The 16,698-nt window shown below is 49.3% G+C and overlaps 1 protein-coding gene across 1 annotated transcript; it reads right to left on the reverse strand.

Moving 5' to 3' along the window:
* Positions 1-14,787: 14,787 nt before the first annotated feature.
* On the reverse strand, positions 14,788-15,711 carry LOC140105492 (olfactory receptor 8D4-like). Its single transcript, XM_072129438.1, has one exon. It carries the CDS (start codon positions 15,709-15,711, stop codon positions 14,788-14,790), a length of 924 nt encoding a protein of 307 aa, XP_071985539.1.
* Between the last annotated feature and the right edge of the window lie 987 nt (positions 15,712-16,698).

The raw sequence follows: 16,698 nt of genomic DNA on the forward strand, positions 1-16,698 counted from the left end.
GAAATGGACAGGAAACAGCAGGGGCAGCATGCATGGATGCCTCTGAGGCTGCTTAAACGCACCATTATGCCAAAATTATGGGCAACAGCATGGCCATGACAGAGTGACAGAATGAAGCTAGATAGCATCTAAAACATGCAATAATTGACCCTGACACTATAGGGGACGGCATGCAGAGGCAGAGGCAGCAGCGGCAGGCTAGAGAGTGTCATGGCGACATACCCTAAATGGACTCAGGCTTCAAACCAATGGGTGGCAGAGAGGAACCAAAGGAGGTGAGCAAGAAGTGCTCAAATAATATCGGTACATGATAAAAGTTTGCCAGTATATTTTGTGGATTACACAGCAGGGTGGCGACAAAGTTAACATGGAAGCCATGAAAACAACCCAAAATTCTGCCTGACACAGCTCGTTTGATAAGGGGACCATGTATGGAGGCAGTGAACTAGTAGTAGATTAAAGGTGCTGCAGTTAAAACTATGTTAGTTGGATCTTGGCATGGAGCTGGCGCTCCGCTGCCAGGCGAGCTTTCGCCAATCCAAGCCCCTGTCTCTAGGCTACTCCCCAAACAGCACTTCTAAGAACCTTTTGTATAAGATCAAGTGTAGTAGCGTTCTTATAAGTTTAGGATATGCCGGGTGAGGGGAATGTAAACAGATGCGCAAGAAGCGCATGATGCGCATGGAGCTGGCGCTCCGCTGCCAGGCGAGCTTTCGCAAATCCAAGCCCCTGTCTCTAGGCTACTCCCCAAACAGCACTTTTGTATAAGATCAAGTGTAGTAGCGTTCTTATAAGTTTAGGATATGGCGGGTGAGGGGAATGTAAACAGATGCGCAAGAAGCGCTGAAATAATATCCCTAAATGGTAAAAGTTTGCAAGTATATTTTGTGGATTACACAGCAGGGTGGCGACAAAGTTAACAACTTTGATGTGGAATCCATGAAAACAACCCAAATTTCTGCCTGACACACCTCGTTTGATAAAGGGACGATGTATGGAGGCAGCTATATGGACGACTTTTGGAGGTAGGAATGGAGACAACGTGTGGAGGCTGCTATGGAGACAATTTAATTTGGATAGTGCCTGTATGTGGCAGTCCCAAACATTTTTCAAACCAGAGGAGCAGGTAGGTGGCCCTCCAGTAAAATGGGATAGATTGAGTGCCTGTATGTGGCAGTCCCAAAAATTGTTCAAACCAGAGGAGCAGGTAGGTGGCCCTCCAGTAAAATGGAATAGATTGAGTGCCTGTATGTGGCAGTCCCAAAAATTGTTCAAACCAGAGGAGCAGGTAGGTGGCCCTGCAGTAAAATGGAATAGATTGAGTGCCTGTATGTGGCAGTCCCAAAAATGTTTCAAACCAGAGGAGCAGGTAGGTGGCCCTCCAGTAAAATGGAATAGATTGAGTGCCTGTATGTGGCAGTCCCAAAAATTGTTCAAACCAGAGGAGCAGGTAGGTGGCCCTCCAGTAAAATGGAATAGATTGAGTGCCTGTATGTGGCAGTCCCAAAAATTGTTCAAACCAGAGGAGCAGGTAGGTGGCCCTGCAGTAAAATGGAATAGATTGAGTGCCTGTATGTGGCAGTCCCAAAAATGTTTCAAACCAGAGGAGCAGGTAGGTGGCCCTCCAGTAAAATGGGATAGATTGAGTGCCTGTATGTGGCAGTCCCAAAAATGTTTCAAACCAGAGGAGCAGGTAGGTGGCCCTCCAGTAAAATGGGATAGATTGAGTGCCTGTATGTGGCAGTCCCAAAAATGTTTCAAACCAGAGGAGCAGGTAGGTGGCCCTCCAGTAAAATGGAATAGATTGAGTGCCTGTATGTGGCAGTCCCAAAAATTGTTCAAACCAGAGGACCGGGTAGGTGGCCCTCCAGAAAAATGGAATAGATTGAGTGCCTGTATGTGGCACTCACAAAAATTGTTTCAAACAGAGGACCGGGTAGGTGGCCCTCCAGAAAAATTAAATGCATGAAGTATAGCAAGAGCCAGTGGGCCCTGTCAAAAAATAGCCATTTTCCTCTGCTTTACTGTACAAAGAGGAGGAGAAGGAGGAAAATGAGGAGGAGGAGGAGGAGTGGATCAATTATTCAGGTTGAGCTTCCTTCACCTGGTGGAGATTGGAAATTCTGAGAAATCCAGCCTTTATTCATTTTAATAAGCGTCAGCCTGTCAGCGCTGTCAGTCGACAGGCGTGTACGCTTATCGGTGATGATGCCACCAGCTGCACTGAAAACCCGCTCGGACAAGACGCTAGCGGCAGGGCAGGCAAGAACCTCCAAGGCGTACAGCGCCAGTTCGTGCCACATGTCCAGCTTTGAAACCCAGTAGTTGTAGGGAGCTGTGTGATCATTTAGGACGATGGTATGGTCAGCTACGTACTCCCTCACCATCTTTCTGTAAAGATCAGCCCTACTCTGCCGAGACTGGGGACAGGTGACAGTGTCTTGCTGGGGTGACATAAAGCTGGCAAAAGCCTTGTAAAGCGTACCCTTGCCAGTGCTGGACAAGCTGCCTGCTCGCCTACTCTCCCTCGCTACTTGTCCCGCAGAACTACGCACTCTGCCGCTAGCGCTGTCAGAAGGGAAATACTGTTTCAGCTTGTGCACCAGGGCCTGCTGGTATTCATGCATTCTCACACTCCTTTCCTCTGCAGGGATGAGAGTGGCAAGATTTTGCTTGTACCGTGGGTCCAGGAGAGTGAACACCCAGTAATCGGTGCTGGAATAAATTCTTTGAACGCGAGGGTCACGGGATAGGCAGCCTAGCATGAAATCTGCCATATGCGCCAGAGTACCAACGCGTAAGAATTCACTCCCCTCACTGGCCTGACTGTCCATTTCCTCCTCCTCCAACTCCTCCAACTCCTCTTCTTCTGCCCATACACGCTGAACAGTGAAGGACTCAACAATGGTCCCCTCTTGTGTCTCGCCAACATTCTCCTCCTCTTCCTCCTCATCCTCCTCCACCTCCACCTCCTCCGATATGCGCTGAGAAACAGACCTCAGGGTGCTTTGGCTATCAACAAGGGAATATTCTTCCCCCGTCTCTTGTGACGAGCGCAAAGCTTCCGACTTCATGCTGACCAGAGAGTTTTTCAACAGGCCAAGCAGCGGGATGGTGAGGCTGATGATGGCGGCATCGCCACTGACCATCTGTGTTGACTCCTCAAAGTTACTCAGCACCTGACAGATATCAGACATCCACGTCCACTCCTCATTGTAGACTTGAGGAAGCTGACTGACCTGACTACCAGTTCTGGTGGAAGTTGACAACTGGCAGTCTACAATCGCTCGGCGCTGCTGGTAAACTCTGGATAACATGGTCAGTGTTGAATTCCACCTCGTGGGCACGTCGCACAACAGTCGGTGAGCGGGCAGTTGGAGGCGGCGCTGCGCTGCCCTGAGAGTGGCAGCATCTGGGCTGGACTTCCTGAAATGCGCACAGATGCGGCGCACCTTCGTGAGCAAATCAGACAGATTGGGGTATGTCTTGAGGAAACGCTGCACTATCAGATTTAACACATGGGCCAGGCATGGCACATGTGTCAGTCTGCCGAGTTGCAGAGCCGCCACCAGGTTACGGCCGTTGTCACACACAACCATTCCCGGCTTGAGGTTCAGCGGTGCCAGCCACAGATCAGTCTGCGCCGTGATGCCCTGTAATAGCTCTTGGGCGGTGTGCCTTTTGTCGCCTAGGCTCAGCAGTTTGAGCACCGCCTGCTGTCGCTTAGCGACGGCACTGCTGCTGTGCCTAGAGCTACCGACTGATGGCGCCGTGCCCACGGATGGTAGTTCGGAGGAGGAGGTGGAGGAGGGGTGGGAGGAGGAGGAGGCATAGTAGGCCTGAAACACCTGGACCGAGGTAGGCCCCGCAATCCTCGGCGTCGGCAGTATATGAGCAGCCCCAGGGTCAGTCTCGGTCCCAGCCTCCACCAAGTTAACCCAATGTGCCGTCAGCGATATATAGTGGCCCTGCCCGGCAGCACTCGTCCACGTGTCCGTGGTCAGGTGGACCTTGTCAGAAACGGCGTTGGTCAGGGCACGGATGATGTTGTCTGACACGTGCTGGTGCAGGGCTGGGACGGCACATCGGGAAAAGTAGTGGCGGCTGGGGACCGAATACCGAGGGGCGGCCGCCTCCATGAGGTTGCGAAAGGCCTCGGTCTCTACTAGCCTATAGGGCAGCATCTCCAGGCTAAGCAATCTGGAGATGTGCACATTAAGGGCTTGGGCGTGCGGGTGGGTTGCACTATATTTGCGTTTCCGCTCCAGCGTCTGGGGTATGGAGAGCTGAACGCTGGTGGATGCTGTGGAGGATCGTGGAGGCGACGATGGGGTTTTTGTGCCAGGGTCCTGGGCAGGGGGCTGACTAGCAGCTGACACAGGGGAAGGAGCAGTGGTGTGCACGGCCGGAGGTGAACGGGCTTGTTGCCACTGAGTGGGGTGCTTAGCATTCATATGCCTGCGCATACTGGTGGTAGTTAAGCTAGTAGTGGTGGAACCCCTGCTGAGCCTGGTTTGGCAAATGTTGCACACCACAGTCCGTCGGTCATCCGGTGTTTCCTTAAAGAACCTCCACACTTCTGAAGATCTAGCCCTCGCCGCAAGAGCCCTCACCACGGGAGCTTCACTAGTTGACAGTGGCGCTGATGCACCAGCTCTGGCCCTGCCTCTCCGTCTGGCCCCACCACTGCCTCTTCCAACCTGTTCAGGTCGAGGACTCTCCTCCGTCTCAGAAGCACTGTGTTCACCCGGCCTCTCAACCCAGCTTGGGTCTGTCACCTCATCATCCTCCGATCCCTCAGTCTGCTCCCCCCTCGGACTTCCTGCCCTGACAACAACTTCCCCACTGTCTGACAACCGTGTCTCCTCATCGTCGGACACCTCTTTACACACTTCCACTACGTCAAGAAGGTCATCATCACCCACAGACTGTGACTGGTGGAAAACCTGGGCATCGGAAAATTGCTCAGCAGCAACCGGACAAGTGGTTTGTGACTGTGGGAAGGGTCCAGAAAACAGTTCCTCAGAGTATGCCGGTTCAAATGGCAAATTTTCCTGGGAGGGGGCAGACTGGGGGGGAGGAGGCTGAGGTGCAGGAGCTGGAGGAGTGGGGATTTCGGTGACATGGGTGGACTGCGTGGAAGACTGACTGGTGGTGGACAAATTGCTCGAAGCATTGTCAGCAATCCACGACATCACCTGTTCGCACTGTTCTGGCCTCAACAGTGCTCTACCACGAGTCCCAGTAACTTCAGACATGAACCTAGGGAGTGTAGCTCTGCGGCGTTCCCCTGCTCCCTCATCAGCAGGTGGTGTCTCACCCCGCCCAGGACCACGGCCTCTGACCCCTGCAGTAGTTGGACGCCCACGTCCCCGCCCTCGTCCTCTACCCCTAGCCCTGGGGTTAAACATTTTTAAAATGAGAGTTATAACTTTTTTTTTTTTTTACTTTTTTTTTTTTTTTTTGTGTGTTTTTTTTGTGTTTTTTGTTTTTTTTTGTGTTTTTTGTTTTTTTTTGAGTTTTTAGAACCAAACAATCCTATCCTATTGCTATGGCTATTTTCTAGCCAAGTATCAAAGGAAGCACACTACTATGCCAGATGAGATGACACTGAGTTATTGCCTAATAGAAATCCAACCCCTACTGAATTTTGCCACTTCAGCCTTTGCTATGGATATGTGCGCCACTAAGCGCAGAACACAGCGGTCGCAAGTCTCACTACAAATTGCTCAGAATTGGCAAGTACATGCACTGCAGAAACTACAGCCACCAGCAGATCAACCAGAAATCAAATATATAGAACGCTACTGTAGGCTTCAAGAAGCTATTTGTATTCTCCTATGGCTATTTTCTAGCCAAGTATCAAAGGAAGCACACTACTATGCCAGATGAGATGACACTGAGTTATTGCCTAATAGAAATCCAACCCCTACTGAATTTTGCCACTTCAGCCTTTGCTATGGATATGTGTGCCACTAAGAGCTAAACACAACGGTAGCAAGTCCCCCTGCTAATTCCTCACAAAATGGTAAAAGATGCAAATTAAAATAAAAAAATTATAACGTTATTGTAGCCCTAAGAAGGGCTGTTGGGTTCTTTGAGAATCACTCCTGCCTAACAGTAAGCTAATAGAACACCCTAACGCTTTCCCTGACCAGCAGCAGCTCTCTCCCTAGCGGCATCCAGAGACAGAATGATCCGAGCAGCGCGGCCAGCGGCTAGTCTATCCCAGGGTCACCTGATCTGGCCAGCCAACCACTGCTATCGACGTGTAAGGGTACCACGTCATGCTGGGTGGAGTGCAGAGTCTCCTGGCTTGTGATTGGCTCTGTTTCTGGCCGCCAAAAAGCAAAACGGCGGGAGCTGCCATTTTCTCGAGCGGGCAAAGTATTCGTCCGAGCAACGAGCAGTTTCGAGTACCCTAATGCTCGACCGAGCATCAAGCTCGGACGAGCATGTTCGCTCATCTCTAATAATGAACAAAATATAATTAGATCTAAATTATTGCGAATGATGAAGATATTGCTTGGAAATACATATAATGGGGAAGAGAAAAATAACTAATTTACGGAGCCTTACTAAAATGTCAGCAAACATTATATTTATGTAACATTTTATAGTGATCATAAGATGGACATTGAAGATGACCATGTACTGGCAGCCAAGCCTGCAGACTAAATTCTACCAAGTCTTTCAATGTTGATTGACATTTATTTATCTAATGGGGAGTATATAGAGTTCTTTTTTACTTGACGGAGGAGAGAAAGATCAGCCATTTTGTCACCCATGCCCCTCCCCGGCCAACTATGTCCCCCCGAGCTGTGTTACCTCTCCATGCTCCTTCTGTGTCTCCAGCGGGCTGGCGCGTGCGTCCCTGCCTCCTGGGGTGAGCACACTGGCTCTTGGAGATGCCCCATCTGATCTTTGTGCTTCCGTGCCATTATGAAAGCTGTGTTTCTTGCCCTATCTTGATTTCCTGTTGTGACCCCAGTTCCATTACTGACTTTGCTACTCTGCTGCCAACCCTGACCTTCTGCTCGGCTACTGACTGTGATCCTGTGCTGCCTGTCCTGACCTCTTGCCTGTCCCCGATTCTGTCTCACGATTCTGTACTTTGCGTTGACCGCCAGCGACCTGGTGGTATCCCGCTGCTTTGCATTAGGTTTTGGTGAAAACCGGATGCCACTTAGACTCCGCTCCCAGGTGTCGGCTGGCACTTTCGGTGGTCCAGTGGGTCCACTACCCCTGAATCCTGACACATTTTACCTGCCAAATGTTTATTTCTATGGTGTTGATGGCATCATTCTGAAGGGGCAGTACAAGGATCTCTCCAAAGATCTTTTTATACCTAGGCCTGTGACCAGGACAAGGGGGCATCCTCTGCATCTAGAGGAGAGGAGGTTCTACCATCACCATAGACAGGGGGCATCCTCTACGCCCAGAGGAGAGGCGATTCTACCATCACCATAGACAGGGGGAGTCCTCTACACCTAGAGGAGAGGAGGTTCTATCATCACCATAGACAGGGGGCATCCTCTACACCTAGAGGAGAGGAGGTTCTACCATCACCATAGACAGGGGGCATCCTCTACACCTAGAGGAGAGGAGGCTCTACCATCACCATAGACAGGGGGCATCCTCTACATCTGGAGGAGAGGAGGCTCTACCATCACCATAGACAGGGGGCATCCTCTACACCTAGAGGAGAGGAGGCTCTACCATCACCATAGACAGGGGCATCCTCTACACCTAGAGGAGAGGAGGCTCTACCATCACCATAGACAGGGGGCATCCTCTACACCTAGAGGAAAGGCGATTCTACCATCACCATAGACAGGGGGCATCCTCTACACCTAGAGCAGAGGAGGTTCTACCATCACCATAGACAGGGGGCATCCTCTACACCTAGAGGAGAGGAGGCTCTACCATCACCATAGACAAGGGGGTATCCTCTACACATAGAGGAGAGGCGATTCTACCATCACCATAGACAAAGGTTCTTTACTGTACGAGCAGTGAGACTATGGAACTCTCTGCCGCAGGAGGTTGTTATGGAGGACTCTATGTACATGTTCAAGAGAGGCCTGGATGCCTTTCTGGAGAGAAAAATATCACGGGTTATGGGGATAAAACATTTATTTAATTCTTAAAGGTTGGACTTGATGGAGTTGCTTCTTTTTCCGGCCTTATATACTATGATACTATGATTCAGGATATTTGAGTTTCGCTGTCTTTCAAAGGAGAAGGTCCAGTAATATATGACCATGAAAAGTGTTGCAACATACTAGGACTTGAATGCAAGCCAAGCCCAACCCACAGCCAGCATAGTATTGCAGGGAAAGTATGTACCAAGAATGCGCATGCATGGGGAGATAAAATGGTTTCTGCCACATATAATATATGAAGTATTTTAGATAATTTTTAGAAACGTTCATGACTATAAGTCTCCACACGTCTACATGGTTGCCTTCATTGGCAGTCTCCGTCAGTAAAACTCTTACTTCCTGACCCTAGACACAAGCCTCTCTCCCAGCCAAACAAGTCTCCTACACTGTACTGAGGAGACCCAATCAGGTCGAAACAGCACTGTCTACAGTCACCAACTCTGGTTCTTCTTCAAAACTCAAAAATCTTTTGCCTTTTACTAAGAAGACTGGAGGATTTCTGCAGATTAAGCGCAGTATTGTTCTTTTAAGAGCTAGTACTCGCTTAGATCTAGATGCACCTAAAGAGAACCGGAGAAGCACCTCGAGAAGAAACTCTGCTGGGAAGATTTGCATAGCTCCACCCCTTCTTGGAAGCCGAGCAAAGCAAGCCTCCCTGGAATTTCTTCACACCTCCGGAGCAAGCCTGAAAGAAGCCATGGCCTCTTCAAGCAAAGCCACCGGAACAGAGAAACAAAAGAAGACCAAGCACACCCAGGAAGAGAGGATGGAAGAGGAATCCCAGGCCCCAGCAGCTGCTTCTACCCCTGAAGCCTCCTCCTCTGAGCAGCAGCCACCAGCGGCTAAGCAGACCAGCCAGGAGCCCCCCAAGCTACCGCCCTACATGAGGGACACGGTGGCGCTGCGACTGAAAGAGGTAGATGGAAGGGTGCTGGACATGACCAAGGAACTGTTCTGCAAGAAAATGCTGCTGGACCAGGGGGTGAAAACCTCGGACATCTTCGGAAGCCATGGTCACCGGACTCTTCGACGTGACGTTCATCTTGGTGAATGTCTGCAGAAGTTACTGGGAAGTGATCAAGGCGGCGGCCCCGGACTCTCCCTTCTCCAACTTTGTCGGCAACTGCTTGCTGCAGAGGGAAGAGAGGAAGATTACGGTGTCCATGTGGAACCTGCGGACCCCCGGAAGCGACATCAACACCCTCCTCTCGAGGGATGGGTAAGTGGATGGCAACCGTCCGGCTCCTGCCGGACCCGGAAGCCAAGGACGGACTCAAGCACCTGCCCCAGTCCTTCACGCTGGGGAACTCCTATGGCCTGATTTACTAGTCGGACATGCCGCGGACCTGCCGGAAATGCGGACTAGAAGGGCACGTGATCAAGGCCTGCAAGGAGGAGGCGTGCAAGAACTGCCGGGTGGCGGGTCACGTCTCTAAGGATTGCCCGAGGAGAACCACATGTAACCTCTGCAGACTAGCTGGACAGCTCTACAAGGATTGTTCAGAGAGGAAAAGGACCTGGGCAGACGTTGCTGCACTGGCTCTGGCCAAGGGCTTTGAAGCGTGGACGCCCGCTGTGTCGACACCTCAGCCCAGGAAGAAGGCGTCAAAGAATGCGAACAAGCAGTCGGAGGCGTCAAAACCCAAGTCTGGTAAGACAAAGAAGGTGACACCTTCCACCTCCTAGCCCTCCCCAGCTGAGAATGTCACCAGCCCCTAAGGCAACCCTCCCGCCCCAGTCCATCCCCAACTCCTTTGAAGAGGTTACACTAATGACCTCCTCCCCCGCCACCTCTCCTCTTGCCATGACAGAGACAAACTTCCCCTACCTCCCCCAAGCCCTTGTCTCCGACCCTGTCTCCCCAAAGCCAAGGCAAAGGAAGAGGAAACAGAGGGACAGCCCCGTCAGCCGGAGCCGCCCCAGGCGGCCGAACAGGACGCAGAAAAGGAGGAGTTCTTCGAGGTTCAGGGAACACGGCCCCCTCTCCAGCTCCATCGACCTGACCGCATGGATGAACAGCATCTGGACGAGGTGCTGGAGAACCTCAAAAAGGTTCCGGACGGTATCGTCCCAACCTAACCCTCTTTTTCTTCCCTCATGATGGCTAACCTAACCGTTTTTTTCCATCAATGTTAGAAGCATTAGAGATAAGTTTCGTTGTCAGACTGCACTAACTTAGCTTGCCTCCCTTTCATGTGATGTTTACATGTTACAGGAATGCGGTATCCCCTCCTCTAGGTCCTACGACCATCTGGCCAGGGGCTGGAGTCACGGTCCTTCCTACTGGTCCGGTGGGGGCAATTGCAGGTCTGCTGGTACCGCCATCCTTCTCAGGGGGAGCGCTTTCACACTTGATTCTGTCCAGGAGCTAGTCTGCGGCCGACTTCTGGTCGTAGACGGCTCCTGGGCGGGTGAGCCCGAGCGGCTCATCAGCGTGTACGCTTCCCCTGACAGGGGTGAGCGACTGGAGCTTTTCCAGAACCTCAGGCCGCAACTCGCCACCACTCAGGCGGTAGTGTTGGCCGGCGACTTCAACTGCGTCATAGAGGAAGAGTGACGCAAGCTGGACGCCACGTCCAAACTGCTGATAGAGGTAGTGACGGAAGCATCCCTGAGGGACGCCGTCGGGGCCGGCTCTGTAAATTACACCTGGAGCAGCTCCAACGGCGCTTCCCATTCTAGGATCGACTTTGTGTTCACCTCCAAGGCGATCAGGCAGTGCGGGTCCTCCACGGTCCCCTGCTTCTTCTCCGACCACAGGGCCGTGCAGGTAAGGTGCGCCCTGGGCCACGGCTTCCCACCTGGCCCGGGCTCCTGGAAGCTGAACAAGGTCATGTTCAAGGAGCCAAGCAATGGGGGCAAAGGTATCCCCGACATCTCCACTTTGCTCTGGATCTTCTTTGTTTGCGACTGCGTGCGCAGGACCCTGAGGAACTCTGCAAGATCCGCAGGAAAGTCCATGTCCCGCTTTTTCCTCCTGCCCCTCTGGAGGGGGCTCGGCTGGGACAAGTGGGACAGCTCCATCCCTTACAACTGGGACGCGCCCTGGTACTACGGCCAGGCCGTCCGCTTCGTGAGGGAGCACCAACTGGAGGGACTCAAGCCCGACCTGCGGAAACCAAAGACCGTGCACAAGCTCATCCGAGCCAAAGATTTGGTGGAATTTGTCCCAGGAGTCACCCAGGACACGGCCCAGGCGGCCTGGGCCAACGTGTCCTGGGCCAGACTGCTCAACAGGAACAAGGACATCTCGTGGATGGCCATCCTGCGGGCCTTCACATATGCCCGAAGACTGAGCAACACCCCCTATTGCCCCTGGATGGAGGAGACTCCCCTGCACCTGTTTTGGGGGTGCCCCTTTGCTCAGAGCCTGTTGGACGCCCTGGAGCCCCATTTCCAAGACTCTGTGCCAAGGAACTCCATAACTCACCATGCGGTGCTTTATGGCTGTTCCAGGGCACTCATGCCATCGAAGATATCCAGGCCGCCTGGCCCCTCGTAAATTACTACAAGGACACCATCTGGTACACCGAAAGACTCCTCCCTTGGCACAAGACAGCCTTGACAACGCCTGATTGTCAAACTTGTCCTCAACAGCCTGCTGGATTATTCACAAGTAGGGGGACAGTGGAAGCCCCACCGATGAAGCTCCTCCCCCCCTCCGCCAATGTTTATTGAGCAGCAGAGATGATGATGCTGCAGTGCCGAAACAGGAATCTATGTCTTATCTGTGACAACTCAGTATAAGCAAGCCAGGATAAGGCCTAACTGGATTTTGACCCCCTGCTGTGAGCTAGGATCGTCTCCCCGGGCGCCCACTGCCTCCCTCAGGGAGAATCCAGGCAGAAGCCGCTTTTTTGGACTTTACAAGACATCTACGCTTTGCACAAGTTCAGGACTTTTGTATAAAATGCTCAACTTTGCTTAGATTAGGTGTGTTAGGAATTTCAGGCTGTGGTTATCTGGAAAATACCAGAAAACACTCACTTTTCACTAGATTTGGACTTTTACAGGGGATTCTGGGTCACGCATATATTATGCAAATGCACCAAACCAGGAAGTGGACTTTTGGCAGGTTCCCTTCCTTATTTTTCCCCCTTCTGTGTCTGTCTTTCAATAAAGCTTCAGGCAAGTGTTACCCCCACCCCCTCCCCTTCCACTCCGCACCCTTTTCCGTTTTTACACTTTGTCGTCGCCGTAATTGAAATGCAATGCGCGTTTAGTTAGGTCAATTGAGCAAGCATTGTGCCAGTACAATGTTTTCACTGCATGCTAGAGGATTATATTCCTGTGTGTTCATAACACCATATATCAGTGATGGTGAACCTTTTAGGGACCAAGTGCCTAAACTGTAACCCAATAGTGCCCTCATTTATTACAAAGTGCCAGCCAAAATAAAGCAGTAACTTATTGCTCCCTGTTCTTCAACAACGTTTAATTATAATGGCCTCCTGAGGACAGAAAAAATATGGAAAATTTGCATCATTTTAGCTTCTTTCCAGTGTCCTTCTGTACACAGAGAATCATGGGGCCAGTAGGAGGTCCTCCAAAGATAATTCGGCTCTTCTTCTTACAGTCCCATGTACCCAAGTACGTTTCACTTTAAAAAATCACTGAAAGCAGAATCTTTTAAGTTGTTTGGAACTGCAGGAAAATTCTTTGAGTCCTGTCTGGTGTGCTGGGACGATGGCCCAGGTACCCACAGAAAGAGCTTAGAGTGCCACCTAGGTTCACCACCACTGCCATATATGAATCTTAATTTATTGTATATGTTGTGACACAGTATATGCTGTATGCCTGTGGGAATGTATGTAACTTTGACTTATGCTCATTCTATAAAACCTTCCAGTGCTAGAAGTATTTATATTGTGCAGTATGTTTATATGTATTCTGTTAAATTACCAAATGGTTAATGTGTTTGATAATATAAATTTTGTATTTTCTCCTGAAGTAATGTACGCTCTCTTCCCTGAACTTAAAGGGCCAGAGTCCTTTCCATTGGTGTTGGTCACTATAAGTTTCCCATATAACCCGGCGGTTTCCTTCACTGGTCGGATCTTCAAGTCTTCCCACTGAAGTGAAAGCCTCCTGTGTGTATCCCAAGGTCCTGTTTCCTGAGCATTTCCAGACGCCTCTGTGTCCCTGTTCTTGTGCGTTTCCAGACGCATCCCTGTGGTCCGTGTCCTGTGGTCTGTAGCTTGTGGTCCGAGTCCGGTGGTCCGTATCCTGTGGTCCGTATCCTGGGGTCCAAGTCCGGTGGTCCGTGTCCTGTGGTCCGAGTCCTGTGCTCCGTCTCCTGTGCTCCGTCTCCTGTGGTCCGTCTCCTGTGGTCCGTCGCCTGTGGTCAGTTCCCGTACGACTGTGCTCCTGCTGTGCCGTCCAGGTTTCCAGCCCAGTGGTGACCTCCTGCCTTCCTGTGCTTCTGCCGAGCCTTCCAGGGTTCCAGCCCAGCGGTGTCTTCATTCCGTACCAGCATTTCTAGTACTCCTCTGCGTTCCTGCTGTCATCTCAAGTTGTGACTGTTTCCTGCATCCATTGCCTTGCCCGCCACCGGGTAAGGCACAGACTCTGCCCTCAGAGACTCTTCCCACACCATGACAATACTTCTCAAATAAGGTAATATTCAAATACAGGGTAACATATCACAATCCAAGAGTTCCTGAATACTAAGGAGACAGTAGTGCAAAAAGTGGTATAAGTGGCTACATTACCAATAGGAGTCAGGACTGGGAAAGCGGGAGATCACAAGTGCCCGAATTACCTTAGTTGAGAAGTATTTAGTTCTGTTATATTCTACATATTCTATACGGATCTTTATCTTTATTATACTATCTGGGCTCAGGGAGATCATTGTTCTTTCATTCTCTATATGGGATTTTTAATTGTTTTTATTGTACATATTGGTATTTAATAAAGTTTGACATTTTTTTCATCGCATCTGCCTTTCTTTTTCTTGGTTTACAAGATCAAGTTGTCAACCAATATCTGTGTATGTATGAATATAAGGTGAATTGAGATACAAGATATGTTGGGGTTACTGCGGAATAAAGGGAAGGGGTTCTGGGGAATTCACATATAAAGGATATATTTGTGGGCACAATACAAATAATAGAGGTGAAATATCCCCCTGACTGCCTAGGAAAGTACAGGCAAGAAAATTTGTGCAGCTCAAGAAACATTTTAGATTGTAAATTTTAAATCATGGGTTAAAAACCTGTAGTTTGGGTTGGAGAATAGACTTCCGAATTTTCTTCCCAATAATCCAGAGTTTCTTATAGCATCATCATCATGGAATAGCTCATCTCGATTTTCTGATTCTTCTTATATGTTTGCCAAAATATTCTGAAATATTTAAGTTTTTCTTTGACTACATCATTTTAGAAAGATGAGTATTTTGGCCAACCCTCTTCTTCACGTGTTCCGACTCCATGTCCTAACAGTTGGAAGAAGCAGGTCCTCCCTTAGTTTTCTCAAGTAGTGATCTTTTTAAAGCCAACTGGCCAAATCAAAGGTCAGTCATGGTCAATGGAAACTGAAGCTACTGATGCCTTAGTTCATGGAGAAACATGACTTTCACTCTTTGACTTACTATTGTTCCTCCATTCTACATTTAACAAAGTTTTCAATAAAAAATATACCTTCTTATTTTGTGTAGAGCTTTCTTCACTTCTTGATTTCTCAAGCTGTAAATGAGAGGGTTGAGCATTGGAATGACTCCTGCGTACAATATGGAAAACACCTTGTCCTGGTCCATGGAGAAGCTAGACTTTGGCATCAGATACATGCCGAATAATATTCCATAAAACATGAGGATGACTGTGAGATGCGAGGAGCAGGTGGAGAAGGTTTTGTGTCTTCCTTCTTTAGAGTTAATCTTTAGGATTGTTGAGATGATGTATATGTAGGACACCAAGGTCATGACCGAAGGAACAAAGCCAATGATAGTGCCAAGTACAAGGATCAATGTTTTTATGGTATGAACGTCACTACAAGAAAGCTTTATTACATGCTTCAGTTCACAGAATATGTGGTCTACTTCGTTTGACCCACAAAATGTACAAGATGATATTAGAAAGACATAAAGAGTTCCATCAAGGACCCCTAACGTCCAGGACATCCATGACATCCAGAAACAGACTTGTAGACTCATGAAGTGAGAGTAACGTAGAGGAAGACAGATGGCCACATAGCGATCATAAGCCATGGCCGCCAGGATAAGATATTCCGTCACCATGAGCAACACAAAGAAGAAGACCTGAGTCATACAGCCATTGTAGGAGATGACATTGTTACCAGTTAGAAAGATGTCCAATAACTTGGGCAGAACCATTGAGGAGAAGGACATATCCAATACAGACATGTTACATAGGAAGATATACATGGGACGGTGAAAGTGACGATCCAAGCAAAACAGACAAGATGTTAGAGAATTTCCAACTAATGTTACAACATAGATCGACACAAATATGAAGAATAAACTCAACTGGAAGCTCGGAAGCTCATGGAAGCCAAGGAGGACAAATTCAGTGATGGTGGAGTTTGTCATCTCCCACAATGAGATCAAAGGAAGAAGAACAATGTTTTCGTGTGGTTGATGTACATCTGTAGAAACATTGCTGGGATTCGGAGAGAAGAAGGTTTCCTTCCTGAATTTATACAAAAAAAGTATCCAATAGAAATTTCCTTGGAGATTCGAGGTCGGAGACTGTAAAGCTTCAGGGAATGTCAACCATTAACATCAGTTCAAGAAAATATAGTCATGGGACAGTAATGATCCACGTATCTCACATAATTACATATAACGAGAGGGGAAAATAACAGATGAATCTCTCAATATCAAGAATATTTTGGGTCTAATCAGCCAAGAAATTCCATTTTTTTTATGGATGATTTATGTTGTTTTTTTTTCCATCATCAAATTCCACAATCCATCACTTCATCCATCCCATGATATGACAGCTTGTTTTTTTTTTCGTAGGATGATTTGTATTGTTTAACCGTTTCATAAGTCATTAGCTCCGTATGGAAAGGGCTCCCATTCTGTAAAATTTTACCCAAACATTTGAACCAAATTTTTGTACATCAGTGAACACAAGGGGGCACATTTACTAAGGGTCCACGGACCGCGATTCCATCGGGCTCTCCCGAATATTTCCGTTTTGTGCCGAATTGCCCTGGGCTTTTGGCACACACAATCGGATTTAGCGCATCGGTGCCGGCTTGCACTCGTCAGAAATCAGGGGGCCTGGCCATCGGACAACCCGACAAATTCAGAAAAAAGCTGAATTAAAAAACAAAATGTGTCGCAAGATCAAGCACCAGGAAGAAGGTGAACTCCGGGCGGACCTCGGCGCAGCAGCCACACCTGGTGGATATCGGGCGCACGGACCTTAGTGAATCGTGGCAGACCCGAATCCTGGTCGTACGACGCGCCACGGGATCGCGACGGGATCGGGTAAGTAAATGTGCCCCAATGATGCAAAGAATTGAGAGGTTGTGTCATTCAGACATCGCAGGGGAAAAAGTAGCTCGT

This window comes from Engystomops pustulosus, chromosome 11, assembly GCF_040894005.1.
Source record: "Engystomops pustulosus chromosome 11, aEngPut4.maternal, whole genome shotgun sequence".
Taxonomy (NCBI): domain Eukaryota; kingdom Metazoa; phylum Chordata; class Amphibia; order Anura; family Leptodactylidae; genus Engystomops; species Engystomops pustulosus.

Bases quoted from the DNA above. Each gene is read 5' to 3' on its own strand.
- LOC140105492 (XM_072129438.1), bottom strand. From the start codon at position 15,711: ATGACAAACTCCACCATCACTGAATTTGTCCTCCTTGGCTTCCATGAG.